Source organism: Zootoca vivipara, chromosome 12 (assembly GCF_963506605.1).
Source record: "Zootoca vivipara chromosome 12, rZooViv1.1, whole genome shotgun sequence".
Lineage (NCBI taxonomy): Eukaryota > Metazoa > Chordata > Lepidosauria > Squamata > Lacertidae > Zootoca > Zootoca vivipara.
Genome location: NC_083287.1, coordinates 55,276,334 through 55,295,906, shown reverse-complemented (window position 1 = coordinate 55,295,906; position 19,573 = coordinate 55,276,334). Strand labels below are relative to the sequence as shown.

At 47.7% G+C, this 19,573-nt stretch overlaps 1 protein-coding gene across 5 annotated transcripts in view; it reads right to left on the bottom strand.

Annotated features, from left to right (window-relative positions):
- The window catches only part of NBEAL2 (neurobeachin like 2), a 185,580-nt gene that overhangs the window by 77,578 nt on the left and 88,429 nt on the right, over positions 1–19,573 (bottom strand). For 4 of the 5 annotated variants that reach the window (XM_060281001.1, XM_060281002.1, XM_060281004.1 and 1 more), the window contains exons 7-10: positions 14,921–15,006; positions 12,796–13,102; positions 9,049–9,155; positions 1,484–1,552 (exon numbers count right to left, since the gene is read on the bottom strand). In XM_060281001.1, the coding sequence (XP_060136984.1) occupies positions 1,484–1,552; positions 9,049–9,155; positions 12,796–13,102; positions 14,921–15,006 (569 nt within the window). The remainder of the gene's footprint in view (positions 1–1,483; positions 1,553–9,048; positions 9,156–12,795; positions 13,103–14,920; positions 15,007–19,573) is intronic. The other variant, XM_060281005.1, reaches the window with a different exon arrangement.

Genomic DNA, 19,573 nt, shown 5'->3' with positions numbered 1-19,573 from the left:
ATGCAAAACCAACCATATTATTTTAATCACAGTTTGGGGAAAAAACCCAGTTAATGCTAATCACTGCTAGGTCTCATTTGGACTCAAGTGTGAAGCACAACTATGGCAAACTACAGAAGAGAAAATGAATCTACTCGTGAGAAGAGGGAAGAAACTAACCCACACCGCATATTTCCAATTGTCAGGTTGGTTTGGAGAGCAAAACACTTTGATGTCTGGTGACCCGTGCTAAAGCATTGCTTGGCTGGTGAGCTATTGAAAGGTGGACACAGCAGGAATTTTGCTACAGATCACTTGACAGGTCACAGAAACTGAAAATTCCCAATTCTCAGGGAGCGGTGGAGGTTTTCTAGAAAACCAGGAAGAGGAAAAATTTCCTATACCAATCAGGGTGGCTTTGCCTCAGAAAGTTTTCAGCTTGTCCTGGAATTTATTCTGGTGCCCCAGAGAGCGATCAATCCAATTTAGCATGTTTATTTTCCTTGCAATTAGGAAGGAAAAGCTAAAACTGCCAAGCTTGCATAAGATTGAATTTGCAATTGGCGCCCTTTCGCAGTCACCGAGGAACTTACGAAACAGAAAAGCTTTCCATGGAAAAACAGAGCACTGGGAAATCTTTGGTTTTCAAACGTAATCTGTTCCGGAAGACTGTTCGACTTCCGAAACGTTAGAAAACTGAGGCGCAAAGGGAGGTCTGCCAATTCAATAGAGAAAATTGTGAAAAACAACAGACACACCCAGTGGAAGCCGCTGGACTTCCGAGGCGTGTCCCAAAACGGAAGGATTTACTTCTGGGTTTTTGGCCCAAAACGTTCAGCAATGGAGATGTCCGAAAACCGAAGTACCACTGTACCAGTGTTTCCATGCCAACGAGCAATGTGCGGCAGCCAGAAGGAAGAAGCCCAAAGTGAGAAAATGTTGTGTGGCAAATGTTGCATGCCTGGGCCCTCTCATGTGGACACAGCTCAGCTCGGGACTGTCCACACAAAGGAAAACTAAGCGAGTTCGCCTCGATACGGCAAACTGAGTGCAAAAGAACAAATAAAATTCAAGGTGCTGTGTGAATCTCAAGGACTGGCAGGATGCTGAGAAGTGTGAACTGGGAAAAGGGAGTCGGGAGCCTGACTCAGGAGAGCCAGGTCGGGGATTTGTGGGGACCTGTACCGGCCAGGAGACAAGAATCTGAGTCGTAGGACGCTTCAGAGCTGGAGGAAGAGGATGATGAGGCAGGCCAGGCAAGTGAAGGGCCGGGTGCTTCCCCACCCTCTCCTGCACCAATGTCTCCCAGAACCAGAAGAGGACTGAAGAGGGAAGAGCAGAGGCAGCTTCCATGCTGGCATAGTCTATCCCTTCCGTATTATTTAAATCCCCTCCTTTTAAATCCCGGGAAATCCCTCTGTGGCCCGTGAAGGAAAAAAGGAGAACGCATGCAAGCCCACGTGCAAAGCCCATCATCTCACGCACCACAAGCTGCAGGCAATACCTGGTGGGTATCCATCTCGGTCCCTGCAGAATCGTCCCCGGACGCTTTGCACTCCCCACTCAGGTAGAGCTGTCGGAAACGGGGTCAGAAAACCAACATCATTCAAGGGAGAAGAGAGAGGGAATCAAGGGAGGAAGGAGGAGGAGGAGGAGGAGGACAGACCGCAGGCTAGGCCAGGACTAGCCACAGCTGTGTTGAGGGCCAGCGCTGTATTACATCTTGCATTGTTGCCAAATGTAGAAAGCTCTTGGCAGGTCAAATGCACAGGCTGGTTGAGGCTAAGGCACCTGAGGTTACCTGAACCCCTGTCCTAGCATTCGCTCCTATGCTACACGACAAGTCTGCGTTCCACCACCATGAGAAACGGCCAAAGTTAGGACCACGTGCATGCTATGAATCTGCAGAAGCGTAAGAACGGCAGCATATGGAGCACCAAAACCCACCTCCTGAGAAGCTCAGCTGCATTTCGAGCCCAAAGGGCTGCAAGGCTGGCCTTAGAAGTGCGGGCTTCGTGCTTTGCAAAATACGAGAAACCCAAGAGGCTGGGCATATGACATTTCTAATAGGGGGGCCAGATGCTCTCTTCTTGATGCACGTGTGAAGAATCCAGTCCCCATACGTGCATCTTAATACAGTGGTACCTTGGTTCTCAAACACCTTGGTACGCAAACAATTTGGAACCCAAACACTGCAAACCCGGAAGAAAGTGTTCCGGTTTGCGAACTTTTTCCGGAAGCCGAACGTGCTCCGTTTTGAGTGTTACGCTTCCGATTTGAGTGCCACGCTTCCGTTTTGAGTGTTACGTTGAGCAAATACATTTGCTGTTTATTTTACGTTTTTGTTTTTACACCTCTTTTTTGTTTCGTTTTTGTGTGACTGTGGCTGTATGGAACCCATACAGCTACTGATTAATTGTGTGACTGCAGTACATTGTTTATTGCTTTCATTTTATGGATCAATGGCCTCATCAGATAGTAAAATTCATGTTAAATTGCTGTTTTAGGGGTTGTTTTTAAAAGCCTGGATCGGATTAATCCATTTTGCATTACTTTCTATGGGTAAGCGCACCTTGGTTTTGGAACGCTTTGGTTTTGGAACGGACTTCTGGAACGGATTAAGTTTGAGAACCAAGGTACCAGTGTAATAAATAATAATAATAGCCTCAAAGCTCTAAACCAGGCACCCCCAAACTGCGGCGCTCCAGATGTTTTGGCCTACAACCCCCATGATCCCTAGCTAACAGGACCAGTGGTCAGGGATGATGGGAATTGTAGTCCAAAACATCTGGAGGGCCGAAGTTTGGGGGTGCCTGCTCTAAACAGACTCAGCCCTGTGTACCCAAAGGAGAGTCTCCAACCCCCATTGTCCAGCCCGGACACTGAAGTCCACCTCTGAGGGCCTTCCGGCAGTTTCCTCACCGTGAAAAAGTGATGTCACTTAGAAGCAGGCAGAGGGGGTTTTCTCGGCAGTGTCGCCTACCCTGTGGAACGCCCTCCCATCAGATGTCAAGGAGATAAAGAGCGACAGAACCTTGAGAAGACATCTGGAGGCAGCCCTGCTCAGGGAAGTTTTTAAAGGTTGCTTTTTTGTGTGTGCTTTTAATATTTTTGTTGGGAGTGTGGCTGGGGCAAGTTGTTATTGCTGTTGTTGTTATTCCACGACGCTTGTCCCAACATGCGTATGCGTGCGCGCACACAAATAAAGCCCAAGAATCTTTGAACATGAGTCCGACTCATACCTGCCAAGTTGCTGTCAGAGAAATAAGGGGCCGGGCCGGAAATAGCAGACCGGAAGTAGCGCTGCCGCCATTTTGGAACTGGGCGGAGCATGCTCAGAAGTGACTTTTGATGCTGCTTTGCCCAGTTACAAAATGGCCGCCGCGCCAGAAGTCGCACTGCAGCCATTTTCGAACTGGGCAGAGCAGCATCAAAAGTCGCTTCTGAGCATGCGCCGCCCAGTTCCAAAATGGCCGCCGCGCCAGAATAAACCGGGGGGAAACAAAAAAATTGTTTTTTCAGCTAGGAACAGCTGGAAAAACGGGGATTTCCCGGGGGAAACGGGAGACTTGGCAGCTATGGCCCGACTGTATGCGTTGAATGAATAAAAATGCCTGTCGGCTGCTGAAAACAGTAAGCACAGACTATAAAGCCATTTCCCAGAGACGCCCCACGGTGCAGGCATTACACTGATGCTTAAATCACAGGGTAGAAGAGGAGAAAAGCCTGGTTAAGATTCCTAAGGGGGATTGTGGGAAACAGCTTCAAAGCAATTACGGCTAAAATGGGAGCTTAGCACCTCCGGGAGGTCAGTTCAGCAGTGGGGGGTGGGGAGGCAGAACAAGCTGGTTCAGGCTTTTGCAGGATGTAAGGTTTGTGGGAATGAATCTGCCTAGCATCTCTCTCTCCCCGCCCCCCCCCCTGTTTGCAGGTACCCCAGGTACATCAGCAAGGCCCCAAAGGGGTATGCAATTCGCAACCTCCACCCTTGGCCTAAGACAAAGAACTGGACAGCAGCAAAAAGATGTACGTAAACGGCTGCAAAAAACCTGCAAGAATAAACCGCTACTCCGATCACGCGAAGCAGTATAAAGGTACAATAAAAACAGGGATAACATCACTCAGTCACAACAATATATGTTCTCGGATAGTCCAGAACGATGCCAAAGCAGCAAAACAACAACAACAACAACAACAACAACAACAACAACAACAATTTATTATTTATACCCCGCCCATCTGGCTGGGTTTCCCCAGCCACTCTGGGCGGCTTCCAACAGAAATATTAAAATACACTAATTTCTTAAACATTAAAAGCCTCCCTAAACCGGGATGCCTTCAGATGTCTTCTAAAAATCTGGTAGCTGTTTTCCTTTTTGACAACTGATGGGAGGGCGTTCCACAGGGCAGGCGCCACCACCGAGAAGGCCCTCTGCCTGGTTCCCTGCAACTTGGCTTCTCGCAATGAGGGAACCGCAAGAAGGCCCTCGGAGCTGGACCTCAGTGTCCGGGCAGAATGATGGGGATGGAGGCGCTCCTTCAGGTATACTGGACCGAGGTATACAATGTGACGAGGAACAGGGAGCAGTAGGTATAATAAATCTATTCACTGTTTTGTCACATCAGCTGGATGTTTAGGAATCTGCCTCGAACGTTTGAGATCACGCGTTAGTGCACTTTTATTCCGTATCTTTAGGGCGCGTTTATACTTTTTGCGGAATTAAATGGCGTTTCTTATTTGTTTGCTCTCGCCCAATTCTGTGTCTATGCAGCGAGAAAAAGCCCTGGTCCCATGACTGGAAGAGATTATGCAAACTGCGTCCCTCGGCGTGATCTGTGGAGGGTGGTCAGCTACAAAGCACCGAAGCATCTCTCTTGGTTCTGCAGGAAGGCTGCTATCATTCCTCCCCTCTCTTCCGACCACCCCCATTGCTTCCTTCTGCAGGTTCACCAGCACATCTTCTGCCTGTGCCATGCCTAGAAAACACGGGTCCTGCCCCCTCAGTGAGAGTGAGGGGACGCAGGCCAGATAGAAGACTGGATACAGGGGACAGTGGAAATAAAGAGGAGGGTGGGAGGCTGGTGGCAGAATTAAATCAATGGAAGGGGAAGAAGGATGAATGGGGTGGCCTGGAATGGCTAAGAGAGGGTGTGGGGTGAAGAAGGTATATAAGGTAGATAAATGGATGGATTAAAAGGTTTGAAATTGGACAGCATGAAGAAGCTGGTCGGGGAAAAGGGGAAACTGCTACCTGGGGGAGGGAGGGGGTGGGATTTGGGATCAAGTTAAGAGATTGGATAGAATTTGAATTAGGAAAAGATATATCTTTTTAGAGGGAAATTAAAGGCTAAGGGAAATTAATAGAAATAGTTAAAAGTAATATAGTTTGAAATTCTGTAGAATTTATTGTGTGGGGTATAATGAAAGTTGTGAAGTTAGATCTGGAATTGACCCGGGAAGGGAGGGACGGGGAAGTCCGGGACATGATTGAAGTAAGATATTGTTAGAGATATTATTTTTCTTTTTATTCTTTTTTGTGCTTTTTTCTTTTTCTTTTTCTTTCTTTCTATTTTTGCGCTTTATTCTTTATTGTAAAAATCTTAATAAATATTTTTTTAAAAAAAAAAACACAGGTCCAAGCGGTTCCCCCCTTGCCCCATCATCCCTTCCCAGGGAAAACTCGCTATTTAAAGACAGATTGGAACAAATGGCAATGGGGGGACGGGACATTTTCCCACACAGTTTTCATTGCATGCTTTGCTTCTATTTCCCCCCACAACCTGGAAGGTGATAGTTTGCATCCCTTACCCCTCATATTCATTATTGTTTTAAATATAATAATTGTACCATTGTGGGAAGGGGCATTACTGGTCTGTTTTGCTTTTGCTTCATTAGGTATATTTTGTTTTCATATGTTGTGAACCGCCCTGTGAACTTTGAAGCGTCTCCACTTCCATTGTTCTGCCCGGACACTGAGGTCCAGCACTGAGGGCCTTCTGACGGTTCCCTCGTTGCGAGAAGCCAAGTTGCAGGGAACTAAGCAGAGGGCCTTCTCGGTGGTGGCGCCCACCCTGTGGAACGCCCTCCCAACAGATGTCAAAGAGAAAAACAACTACCAGACTTTTAGAAGACGTCTGAAGGCAGCCCTGTTCAGGGAGGCTTTTAATGTTTAATACAGGCATCCCCAAACTTCGGCCCTCCAGATGTTTTGGACTACAATTCCCATCTTCCCCAACCACTGGTCCTGTTAGGTAGGGATCATGGGAGTTGTAGGCCAAAACATCTGGAGGGCCGTAGTTTGGGGATGCCTGGTTTAATAGATCACTGTGTTTTATTTTTCTGTTGGAAGCCGCCCAGAGTGGCTGGGGAAACCCAGCCAGATGGGCGGGGTATAAATAATAAATTATTATTATTATTATTATTATTATTGATGAAGGGTGGTATTATAACAACAACAACAACAACAACAACAACAACAACATGGAAAGACCTGGGGAATGCAGAGGGACGAGACAAAGTGTGGATAAGCCCAAAGACAGGAACGAAAGCGGATATGGAGCAATGGATTCAAACTACAAGAAAGAAGATTCTACCTAAACATTAGGAAGACCTTCCTGACAGTAAGAGCTGTTCGGCAGTGGAATTTGCTGCCAAGGAGTGTGGTGGAGTCTCCTTCTTTGGAGGTCTTTAAGCAGAGGCTTGACAGGCATATGTCAGGAATGATTTGATGGTGTTTCCTGCTTGGCAGGGGGTTGGACTGGATGGCCCTCGTGGTCTCTTCCAACTCTATGATTCTATGAAAGAGATTCCGACTAAACATCAGGAATAACTTTCTGACAGCAAGAGCCGTTTGACAGTGGAACGGTCTCCCTCAGGAGGGATAGGATCCTTGGAGGTTTTTAAGCAGAGACTGGATAGCAACTTGTCATGGATGCTTTGGTTGAGATTCCTGAAGGCAGCCCTGTTTAGGGAAGTTTTTAATGTTTGATGTTTCATTGTGTTTTTAATATTCTGTTGGAAGCCGCCCAGAGTGGCTGGGGAGGCCTGCCAGATAGGCAGGGCCTAAGTAATATATTTCAGGCACGTCCAGCAGGTAGATATTTTAATGTATTTTTGTATTTGTTGGAAGCCGCCCAGAGTGGCGGGGGGAAACCCAGCCAGATGGGCGCGGTATAAATAAATGAATAAATAAATAAATAATAGATCGTGATCTACCGGTAGATCACTGGGCATCTGTGGTGGATCACTTGGGCCCCCCAAGAAGTGCAAAAAGTTTGGCTCTCCCTAAAGAAACTCAACATTTTGGCCCTGGACCCCTAAAAACGTGGCTTTCCCCTTCCTAAAAAAAGTTCAATGATTTCAACCTGAACCCCTCCAAAAATGGGCCTTCCTCCTTCCTAAAAAAAAGCAAAAAAGCTCATCAACTTTGACCTGAACCCCCCAAAAGGGGGTAGATCACTGGCAGTTTTTAACTCTGTGAGTAGATCGCTGTCTCTTGGAAGTTGGCAACCCCTGATATATTTTATATTATTTATAATTATTATTATTACAGTGGTACCTCTACTTACGAATTTAATGCGTTCCGAACACACATTCGTAAGTCGAAAAAAAATTGTAAGTCGAATCACATAGGAATGCACTGGGAGAAAAATTCGTAAGTAGAAATAATCCTATCTAAACCGCATCCAAGATGGCGGACGGAGCTCCGTTCGTAAGTAGAGTTATTCGTAAGTAGAGTTATTCATAAGTAGAGGTACCACTGTAGTAGTATTATTAGTATTAGTATTCCTGCATTGCAGGGGGTTGGACTAGATGACCCTGGGGGTCCCTTTCAACGCTGAAATTCTACAACTCTATGAAAGAGGGTGTTGTAAGTGACTGCCCATCACATGTAAAACCAGATGAATATCCAAACTCCTTCCCTTAGTGGCGAAAACAGTGCATGGTCTACGATGGGTCTCTTCTCCTTCTGGCACAGCGCTATTAGGAGAAGATCTCCTTCCTGAAAGCTGCAGCAGTCTAGCCCTGGTTCCACACCAGAGAAGAAACACCTTGGCACAGTAAATCAAGAGAGAGGCACCCAGTTTTTGGACGAACGGCAGGTCACCAGCCGCGGTTTATCAGGTTTCAACATCCTTGTCTTTGCCAAATAATACTTCTCCCACCTGACAAGCGTAACGGCTCATGCCACTTGAAATGGCTCAATTTTGCACCCTGGAGATGGTTAACTTTTCCTGGCAGCTGTGAACTCGAACACCCCTGGTTCTGAGCTCGTGAGCTCAGCTTTAGGCATCTCAGACCCTCATCTGCAATGTTATCTGTTCTACTTTAATTCTGCTCTTCATCCTAGGAGCTCAGGGGAGCAAGGGGAGCAAAAAAGGCCCACAAAATACAATGATTTTCAGTCGGGGGTGTGTGTGCACCACGACTAGGGGATATTCAAAGAGCAATTTGAGCATCTCTTGTGAAACTAGCACTGCCTTGGGAGTCGTCGTTAGCCGGACTCCTTTCCAAAAGCAGGATTTATTTTTTATTTATTTTAAAGCCATTTGATAGGACTGAAGTGAATGCAAAGCCAAACCCCCAAGGATCATAGCTGCCAAGTACCCCGTTTTCCCTGGGAAGCCCCCGTTTTTACTTATCTTTCCCGGTGGTCCCCTGTATCAGTTCGTCTCCCGTTTTTCTCCGTTATTTTCTCCTGCCGGCGGCCATTTTTTTTCTTTCCGATTTGCCCTTCTATGGGCACCAAAAATGGCCACCGCCGGCTTCAAAAGTCGCATCTACGCATGTCCGGAAGTGCATAGAAGCGACTTCCGCTGTCGGCGGCGGCCATTTTTGGCGCCCATAGATGGGCGGAGCGACACCGGAAGTTGCGCCGATGCACTTCCTGACATGCGTACAAGCGACTTTCAAAGCCGGCGGCGGCAATTTTTGGTGCCCATAGAAGGGCAAGGCGACACCGGAAGTTATGTTGACGCACCTTCCGGTGTCACACGGCTGCCGGTCCTGGATTCTGCAGTCCGGGACTTGGAAGGTAAGCCAAGGATCGTACTATATTGTTACTGTACCTTACTGTTCTGGATCAGGCGTATGATGTGCTCAAAGCAGTTGTTGCTCAGGAAGATGGCCTGCAGGACGGGACGGTCATCGCAGTTTAACATTTCCGGAATGGCATCTGCAGTGGCGACAGAAGACAAAGGAACTCACTAAACCACCAGCACACAACCAGCCAGAGCTAGCCGGGGATGCTCAGAACGATGCTCAGACACAAAGCATAAAGCTTTAGATTGAGGGAGGTATCCCAGCATTTTTGCATAACAGAGCACCGTATGAGAACACTGATTGCAGCCGGAAACGGTTTCTTGCTCCTGCGACACTTTGTCCCTACACTCAGTTCCTAAAGATTTCCACTCCTCCAACTCCTTCCTGGAGTCTGTACCCTCCACTCCTGTTTACACAAGGCTTGGGACCGAAAGGGATGGTGAAAATGATAGTAGATGGAATAGAGGAATATAAATCTAGATCAAGGGAAGTAATAGTACCACTGTATTCTGCTCTGGTCAGACCTCACCTGGAGTACTGTGTCCAGTTCTGGAACGTGTCCAGAAGAGGGCAACCAAAATGGTCAAAGGCCTGGAAATGATGCCTTATGAGGAACGGCTTAGGGAGCTGGGCATGTTTAGCCTGGAGAAGAGAAGGTTAAGGGGTGATATGATAGCCATGTTCAAATATATAAAAGGATGTCATATAGAGGAGGGAGAAAGGTTGTTTTCTGCTGCTCCAGAGAAGCGGACACAGAGCAATGGATTCAAACTACAAGAAAGAAGATTCCACCTCAACATTAGGAAGAACTTCCTGACAGTAAGAGCTGTTCGGCAGTGGAATTTGCTACCAAGGAGTGTGGTGGAGTCTCCTTCTTTGGAGGTCTTTAAGTAGAGGCTTGACAGGCATATGTCAAGAATGCTTTGATGGTGTTTCCTGCTTGGCAGGGGGTTGGACTGGATGGCCCTTGTGGTCTCTTCCAACTTATATGTAAATCTGGCACTGGGCACTGCACAAAGGCATGCCAGGATGAACAATTTTGAGGCTCTGAGAAATGCGTGCCAAGCGCTATTTGCTTCCCTGCACCGATCAGGCCCAATTCACAGATGTCGAAAGCAAAGGCTCCAGAAGGACCTTGCCTATTCTAGCAACTCTACGGTCCTTGTGATGCATCCGTCAGAGATTACTGAAGTTGGCAGCAGGGCCGGTGCGTCCATTCAGGTGACCTAGGCAGCTGCCTAGGGCGCCAGAATGGAGGGGTGCTGGCCAGCCTGCCTGCTGCCTGCCACCCCCCGGTACTGAGCGGCTTCAGGCCGCTCTCCGGAGGCATGTGTATGCCTCCAGAGAGCGGCCTGAAGCCGCTCTACAGCTGACAGGCGCAATGGAGGCGGCCCCAGGCTCGCGCTCCATGCGCGAAGCTCCGGAGCCTGAGGCCACCTCGCTGCGCCTGTCAGCTGTAGAGCGGCTTCAGGCCGCTTTCCCGAGGTGCGCGCATGCCTCCGGAGAGCGGCCTGAAGCCGCTCTACAGGCTACAGTTGACAGGCACAGCGAGGTGGCCCCAGGCTCGTGCTCCCGTGCTAAGCTCCGGAGGCGCGCGGGAGTGGGAGCGGGAGCCTGGGACCACCTCTCCCCACCTCTCAGCTGTTTTTTATTTTATTTTTTTCTAGTTTTTATTTTTATTTTTTATTTTTTCCTATTTCCTATTTTTATTTTTTCTATTTTTCTATTTTTTATTTTATTTTTCTATTTTCTATTTTCATTTTTATTTATTTTTTTATTTTATTGGGGGGGGCGCCAGAAGGTGATCTCGCCTTGGGCGCAAAAAACCCTAGCACCGGCCCTGGTTGGCAGAAAGGCAGATGCTCAAGGGGGCCTTCAAAACCAGAGACCACCAACTTTTCAAATGGGATCCTACCTTCTAATGGACCGATACCTTTTTGGAAGATGGGAGCAAGGAGTTACGTCCCGCCACGCCACCACCCTAGCAACGTACAACCTGTTTCCATGGCAGCCCTTCCAACTTAGTTCTAGAAGAGCAGGGTACTTGGAATTTAATGCTCTCCACAGTGGGATTTCCCCTTGGCTCACCACACCACCGGGGGAAGATCAATATGTTTCTGGGCACAATTTAGTGTGTTGGTGCTGACCTTGAAAGCCCTAAATGGCCTCGGCCCAGTATAGAAGACAAAGTCCTTACAAGAGAGGAATGGCAAGCCGAGGGACTATGCCAAAATGGCAAAACTGACTGGGAAAGTCAGGAACCAAGAGGACAAAAACAAAAGAATGGGAAAAATTTCTAAGTTACTCAGGAGACCACTGTAAGCACATGAAAACATGAGCAGGATTTTAATAACACTTGTAATAACATGTGCAGGAGGAACATTCGCAACCCGCAGCGTTCGCAACCTGTGTCTGAGCGGGTTGCGATTTGGCACTTCTGTGCATGAGCAAAGTGCGATTTAGCGCTTCTGCACATGCCGAAACCCGGAAGTAACCCGTTCCGGAGCCTGAGGCCACCTCGCTGCGCCTGTCAGCTGTAGAGCGGCTTCAGGCCGCTTTCCCGAGGTGCGCGCATGCCTCCGGAGAGCGGCCTGAAGCCGCTCTACAGGCTACAGTTGACAGGCACAGCGAGGTGGCCCCAGGCTCGTGCTCCCGTGCTAAGCTCCGGAGGCGCGCGGGAGTGGGAGCGGGAGCCTGGGACCACCTCTCCCCACCTCTCAGCTGTTTTTTATTTTATTTTTTTCTAGTTTTTATTTTTATTTTTTATTTTTTCCTATTTCCTATTTTTATTTTTTCTATTTTTCTATTTTTTATTTTATTTTTCTATTTTCTATTTTCATTTTTATTTATTTTTTTATTTTATTGGGGGGGGGCGCCAGAAGGTGATCTCGCCTTGGGCGCAAAAAACCCTAGCACCGGCCCTGGTTGGCAGAAAGGCAGATGCTCAAGGGGGCCTTCAAAACCAGAGACCACCAACTTTTCAAATGGGATCCTACCTTCTAATGGACCGATACCTTTTTGGAAGATGGGAGCAAGGAGTTACGTCCCGCCACGCCACCACCCTAGCAACGTACAACCTGTTTCCATGGCAGCCCTTCCAACTTAGTTCTAGAAGAGCAGGGTACTTGGAATTTAATGCTCTCCACAGTGGGATTTCCCCTTGGCTCACCACACCACCGGGGGAAGATCAATATGTTTCTGGGCACAATTTAGTGTGTTGGTGCTGACCTTGAAAGCCCTAAATGGCCTCGGCCCAGTATAGAAGACAAAGTCCTTACAAGAGAGGAATGGCAAGCCGAGGGACTATGCCAAAATGGCAAAACTGACTGGGAAAGTCAGGAACCAAGAGGACAAAAACAAAAGAATGGGAAAAATTTCTAAGTTACTCAGGAGACCACTGTAAGCACATGAAAACATGAGCAGGATTTTAATAACACTTGTAATAACATGTGCAGGAGGAACATTCGCAACCCGCAGCGTTCGCAACCTGTGTCTGAGCGGGTTGCGATTTGGCACTTCTGTGCATGAGCAAAGTGCGATTTAGCGCTTCTGCACATGCCGAAACCCGGAAGTAACCCGTTCCGGTACTTCTGGGTTTGGCGCGGAGGAGCGCAACCCGAAAAGACGCAACCTGAAGCGGCTGCAACCCGAGATATGACTGTAATTCTATATTTGTAAAATAAAAAAAAATTACTTTTTTTTTTTAAAGGACAAGTTCAGAAAGACAACTGAATCCAGCCCGGTTTTTGAGCTCCGCAAATCACAGCACCTACCCAACATGTTCACCCTGAGCGCGATGAGCCTCTCCTCCCAGTGAGGGCCGGGAGAGCCTTCCAGCGACGCCATGGGCTGGTCCGAGTTCAAGACCTTGAAGTAGCTGTCTAGGATGGCTCGGATCTCGACTTGGCGCTGGTTGGGGCTGCTGGCGTGGAGGACATGGACCATGCCGACCAAGCCCTTCAGGGTCAGCTTCAGCAGCTTGGAGTCTCTGGGGGGCCCGCTGACCGGGGAGCACCACCTCCGGAGCAACAGCATGAGGACCTCGACCGAGGACGGGGTGACCACAAGGACAGCGTTTTGCTGTTGAGAAGAGCAAGCAACACCGGCTTTCAAAGCCTGATCTCGAGAAAGGCTGCGCTGAAGTATTTTGCACTGGGCCCAAGCAGAGCTTTCCAAACTTTCCACGTCGCCGACACATTTTTTAGTCACGGATCATTTCAGTAATTCAGTTTTAGAAGCAAACCGGAGGGTAAACTAAACCCTTTCCAGCCCCGGGAGGGGCAGCATTCACCTGGCACACTGACGTGTCGCGACACACAGTTTGGAAAGCTCTGTGCTGAAGGATGGGCAACATGAAAATACCATCAAGAGCATAGGTCGGCAACGTCCGGCCCATGGGCCAGATGCGGCCCACGAAGGCCGTTTATCCAGCCCACAAGCCGCCCGGTCACCGAGCTGCCCGCTCGGCAAGTCCCCCGCGTGCTGCGCTAAACCAGCGCAGCGCGGGAACTCACCGAGTGGTGCCGGAAATCGTTTCTGCGCATGCCCAGATGAGATTTTCGGCTTCCGGACATGCGCAGAAGTGATTTCCGGAGCCCCGGACATGGGCAGCGCGGCGCCGGAAATCGCTTCTGCACATGTCCGGCCCACGGACCATCATCCGTGGGAACGATCTGGCCCACGGCTGGAAAACGTTGCCGATGCTAGATCAAGAGGACGCAATGTATTTTATCATTATTATATCTCTATGGAAAGAAAGCAGGGGGATTAAGATTGACATTTTTGTTGGCTCCACCCTGCCAACAGGGTATTGGCAATTATTGTGGTATTTTCCTTTCGAAATATGTAGAAGCATTTGTTAAACCTCAGAAAATATTCTCCTGCACTCCAGTTCCGTGTCTGCATTGATGCTGCATAATGCTTCCCCCACCCCCGGCCCCACTTGCCAGTGTCCCCTCTTTCTTATTTTCTTTCTCTAGATTTTTCCTTTTCTTATAGTTTTAGGACTTCAGTAAAAATTACACATAGAAAAAGGTATTGCAGTGGCTGCCAGTTAGCTACCAGGCTAAGTTCAAGGTGCTAGTTTGGGTGGACAGTCGTGCCTTGGATTCCAAACGTCTTGCGAATCAAACGTTTTGGCTCCCAAACGCTGCAAACCCGGAAGTGAGTGTTCCGGTTTGCAAACATTATTTGGAACCCGAATGTCCGACGGGGTTTCTGCGGCTTCCGATTGGCTGCAGGAGCTTCCTGCAGCCAATCGGAAGCCACGCCTTGGTGTCCGAACATTTTGGAAGTCGAACAGACCTTCCGGAACGGATCCCGTTCGACTTCTGAGGTAGCACTGTACTTGCAATATTTATTTACAGGTACCACTGTATAAGACCCTTCCTCTTCTTCTTTGGCCGAGTAAGATTGTCTTCTGCGATAACCCATCTTAGTGGGGTGTCCGCAAGTGACTGTGGAGGCCAACACAGCTTGGGACCAGGAGACCTGGAAGATCATCTCATCCCTTAGCTACCCAATCTCTCGCTGCGCTCCGCTGGGGACGGCTGCCTCCAGATACCACTGAATCGGAAGGCCCATTTCCCAGGGCTTTTAGTGTTGTGGCCCCTGCCCTCTGGAATGCTTTCGCTACCCTAAATCTGCCTCTGACTGAGGACGTCCCACTTCCAGCAGGCCTCGTAAGTAGAGATCTTCCCCACGCGCATCTGCTTTTAGATGTTGTTGGTCATCTTTTGCAGCCCTGGTCTCCATCGCCATGAGCAATACTGAGCAAAACTCAGAAGCCTTTGTTGAGCGTGAGAACCGGGTGCAACTGAACCACCAGCAGAGGGTTTTGTTCTTCCTGGACTTCTTTCAGAAGGCAGGGCCTGAAATTTCACAGAGACGAAAGCTTGCCTTGGCTCCGGAGATGATGGCTCCGAAGAGGTGGATCAGCCGGACCTGAAGGACCTCGGGAAGCTGCTCGCCCTCTTGGAAGCACTCTAGCGAAGGAGGCAAGAGAGAATGGTGTTATAGATGGGCAAGAAATACATTGGAAAACAAAAATAAACATCTCCTAGCAGTGCTCGGTTTGTGACACAGAGCACAAGTGCTTGCTCTCAATTTTGAAAATATATCCATCCATATTCTGCGAATAAAGATGTTATTTTGATACTATACTGTGCTGAAATGTTCATAGGTTTCTTTGATTGATCTTGAATCTTCCTGCCATTCTTTTTTTATTTTTTAAAAAATCATTTTTACTGGTTTTCCAAATACAAATAAACAAAAACTAATAAAAACATATCTATAAACTGAGATTCTCTGAATCTCGAGACTTCCCCCATCCCTTCTGTGGAGCCTTATTTTAAGCATCTACTTATTTTAATCATCTACTACAGTACAACTGCATATTCATCCGTACTCTTCCATGCACCAGCCCTTCAGATATTTGAAGATGGCTCTCGTATCGTCTCTTTCTCTGGCTAAACATACCCAACTCCCTCAATCGTCTCTCATAAGGCTTGGTTTCCAGACCCTTGGTCAGGCTTCCTCAACCTCAGCCCTCCAGATGTTTTGAGACTACAATTCCCAGCATCCCTGACCACTGGTCCTGCTAGCTAGGGATCATGGGAGTTGCAGGCCAAAAACATCTGGAGGGCCAAGCTTGAGGAAGGCTGCCCTTGATCATCTTGCTTGCCTGCCTCTGCATACGCTGATATCGCAGAATTGCATAAGGGACCCTGTGGGTCATCTAGCCCAACCCCCTGCAATGCAGGAATCAATCTCCAACAGGCTGAGAAAGACCTCTAGCCTGAAGCCCAGGAAAGCTGCTGGGAGTCAGCGGAGGCTTAGCTAGAAACAGAAAGAGAAAGATGGACCAATGGCCTGATCTGGTATAAGGCAACTTGCTACGTTCTTGGACCGAGCGGGGTTAAGTGTGGCCTGGCCACTGGGTGAAAATCATGGCCATGCAATTGTGCATTATAGAGAGTTGGTCATGCTCAGTCGGGAGAGCACGAGACTCTTAATCCCAGGGTTCTGGATTCGAGTCCCGGGTTGGGCAAGAGATTCCTGCATTGCAGGGGGTTGGAATGGATGACCCCTTGGGGTCCCGTCCAACTCTACGATTCTGTAATCGCACGGCTGCACCAGAAACGACCCAAATAGCTCAGAGAAATCCCCCGCTGGCAGCCAAAGCCATTATTAATGCTCAGTCGATGTAAGAGTCTTGCAGTTTGCAGGCACCTGGCAAGGGGGAAAAAGCACCCTGAAAACTCCCAGGGAGTTTTTTATAGGTACAAAAAATAAAAATAAGAATCAGAAATCTGCCAACAGTTTCTGCAAATCCATTCCCCTTAACTAATTTGATGCTTTTTGAAGAAGAGCCTCTCTTGACAAACCAGCGGCACAGACCTTCCTTCTCACGGAGCTCAGCCCCAGCATTTATTGACTGTGATTCCTTCAACAGCCCAGAGGATAAATAAAAAGCAACAAAGGAGACAAATTAAATTTAGATCGGCCGGGGAAGGGGAGAGATAATGGCACTTTAATGCCTGGAATTGGGGGGGGGGGGACATCTCCCTTGCTTTAAAAAAAAAATTAAATAGTTTCTCATAGATGCACTTATTTTTTCCCCAGTTTGCATTGATGCTTTCCCCCCCCCCCCCGTCCTCCCGCCCCGACTTAGAGCTGACGTGTGAATCTAATACATATCTTGGCAGGAGAAAAAGCTGACCGTGCAAACTGGCGGGGATATCTGGTCTCCCAGGGTAGAAGTGTAAAAGAATAAAGTCACTTAATGCAGATTAATTGCTCTTTAATCACCCTTACAAATTTGGCAGGCATAAGAAGGTTGCCCTCAGCACTTTGGAAAGCAGGCTTACTGGGAGAGAGGCGTTTGGGAATGTCGTTTGTGGGCAGAAAGGGGCAGTTGACTGGGAACCTGTTCATTTTTAAGCAAAAGGGTGTGTGTGTGTGTGGTGTTTAAAACACTAAAAACGTTGCCGAACAGGGCCACCATCAGGTGTCTTTTTTAAAAATCGCATCGCTGTTTATCTGCATTGGTTTTCCCACATCCTGCAAGGTTTTCATTCGTGGATTTTGCAGTGTGCAGCACAGCGGAGAGGCTGGTACCAGTCTTGAGCATGGGTAGGACAACCTAAGGCCCGGGGGCCGGATCCGGCCCAATCGCCTTCTCAATGCGGCCCGGGGACGGGCTGGGAATCAGCATGTTTTTACATGAGTAGAATGTGTCCTTTTATTTAAAATGCATCTCTGGGTTATTTGTGAGGCCTGCCTGGTGTCTTTACATGAGTAGAATGTTATTTAACTTATATGCAGAATTCATCATGCGAAAGGCTGGATTAGATGAATCCCAAGCCAGAATTAAGATTGCCGGAAGAAATATCAACAACTTCAGATATGCAGATGACAAAACCCTGATGGCAGAAAGTGAGGAGGAATTAAAGAACCTTTTAATGAGGGTGAAAGAGGAGAGCGCAAAATATGGTCTGAAGCTCAACATAAAAAAAAACCAAGATCATGGCCACTGGTCGCATCACCTCCTGGCAAATAGAAGGGGAAGAAATGGAGGCAGTGAGAGATTTTACTTCCTTGGGCTCCTTGATCACTGCAGATGGTGACAGCAGTCACGAAATTAAAAGACGCCTGCTTCTTGGGAGAAAAGCAATGACAAACCTAGACAACATCTTAAAAAGCAGAGACATCACCTTGCCTACAAAGGTCCGTATAGTTAAAGCTATGGTTTTCCCAGTAGTGATGTATGGAAGTGAGAGCTGGACCATAAAGAAGGCTAATCGCCGAAGAATTGATGCTTTTGAATTATGGTGCTGGAGGAGACTCTTGAGAGTCCCATGGACTGCAAGAAGATCAAACCTATCCATTCTTAAGGAAATCAGCCCTGAGTGCTTACTGGAAGGACAGATCGTGAAGCTGAGGCTCCAATACTTTGGCCACCTCATGAGAAGAGAAGAATCCTTGGAAAAGACCCTGATGTTGGGAAAGATTGAGGGCACTAGGAGAAGGGGACGACAGAGGACAAGATGGTTGGACAGTGTTCTCGAAGCTACGAACATGAGTTTGACCAAAATGCGGGAGGCAGTGGAAGACAGGAGTGTCTGGCGTGCTCTGGTCCATGGGGTCACGAAGAGTCGGACACGACTAAACGACTAAACAACAACAGAATGTGTGCTTTTATTTAAAATGCATCTCTGGGTTATTTGTGGGGCCTGCCTGGTGTTTTTACATGAGTAGAATATGTGCTTTTATTTAAAATGCATCTTTGGGTTATTTGTACAGTACGCAAGTGAACATGAAGCTCGATCCCTCTGAAGATTTGCTTCCTGTCCAAACAACACGCAGCCTCCATCACACTCTTGTGATCAGTGATCTCTTATTTCACACAATTTTTTCCTGATTTTGTGAACCATAGGAAGGGCAGAGGAGGTAAACAGGGCAACCAAAGCTGTATCCCACAATCCCTGGAAAGCTTAGTTAACCTGTCATCTGAAATTTCCATCGCCCATGTGGACTAGGAACTTGCTTAGCAGTGGCAGTTTTTAAATGAATGCGGAAAATCCGATGAAAGGGCCCGGCTCTGCTTTCTTGGCTTGTGTGTGGGCGTGTGTGCAATAGATCAATTTAGAAGCTGTCCTGATAAAAGCGGCACTCGTGGTTTGTTTCCTGGCCTGCACGCAACGCAAAAAAGTCAACTTCCGTTTTGTTTCTTCCCTGGCACGACAGAATGAGTGGATCAGAAAAAACTTCAGTGTTGCATACACCTGGATCGATTGTGTTAAGATGGGTTGTGCGTGGACAGCGGGACAGGCTGTGAACAGGAAAACAGTGGTACAATGGTTCTCAAACGCCTTAGTTCTCAAACACCTTGGTTCTCAAACTCCGAAAACCCAGAAGTGTTCCAGTTTTCAAATGTTTTTCCGAAGCCGAACATCCCATACGGCTGTCAGCTATTGTTTCCGGAGCAGCTGCACCAATCAGAAGCTGAGCCTTGGCTTTTGAACATTTCGGAAGTCAAACAGACTTCCTGAACTGATCCAAGTTTGGTGCTTTTGTCTCTGTTACTTATTTTGCGATTTTGTTTTGGAGGCTTTTTTGATTCATTTGTTTTTGTGACTGTGTGGAACCCATTTCAGCTACTGATTGATTGATTGATTGATTAATCGATTGATTGATTGGTCGATTGAGTGACTGTGGAAATCCAAACAATGGTATGAACAGTGCAGGTAAAGAAAAAATAATTCTTTATTTTTATCATCTACAATACTGTCTTATTTATTTTATAGTACAGCGCAATGTTTACTGCTTTCACTTTATGGATCAATGGTCTCGTTAGATAGCAAAATTCATGTTAAATTGCTGTTTTGGGGGTTGTTTTTAAAAGTCTGGAACGGATTAATCCGTTTTGCATTGCTTTCTATGGGAAAGTGCGCCTTGGTTTTGGTTCGCTTTGGTTTTGGAACGGACTTCCGGAACGGATCAAGCTTGGGAACCAAGGTACTACTGTACTGCCCTTCTTGAGCGGAAAAA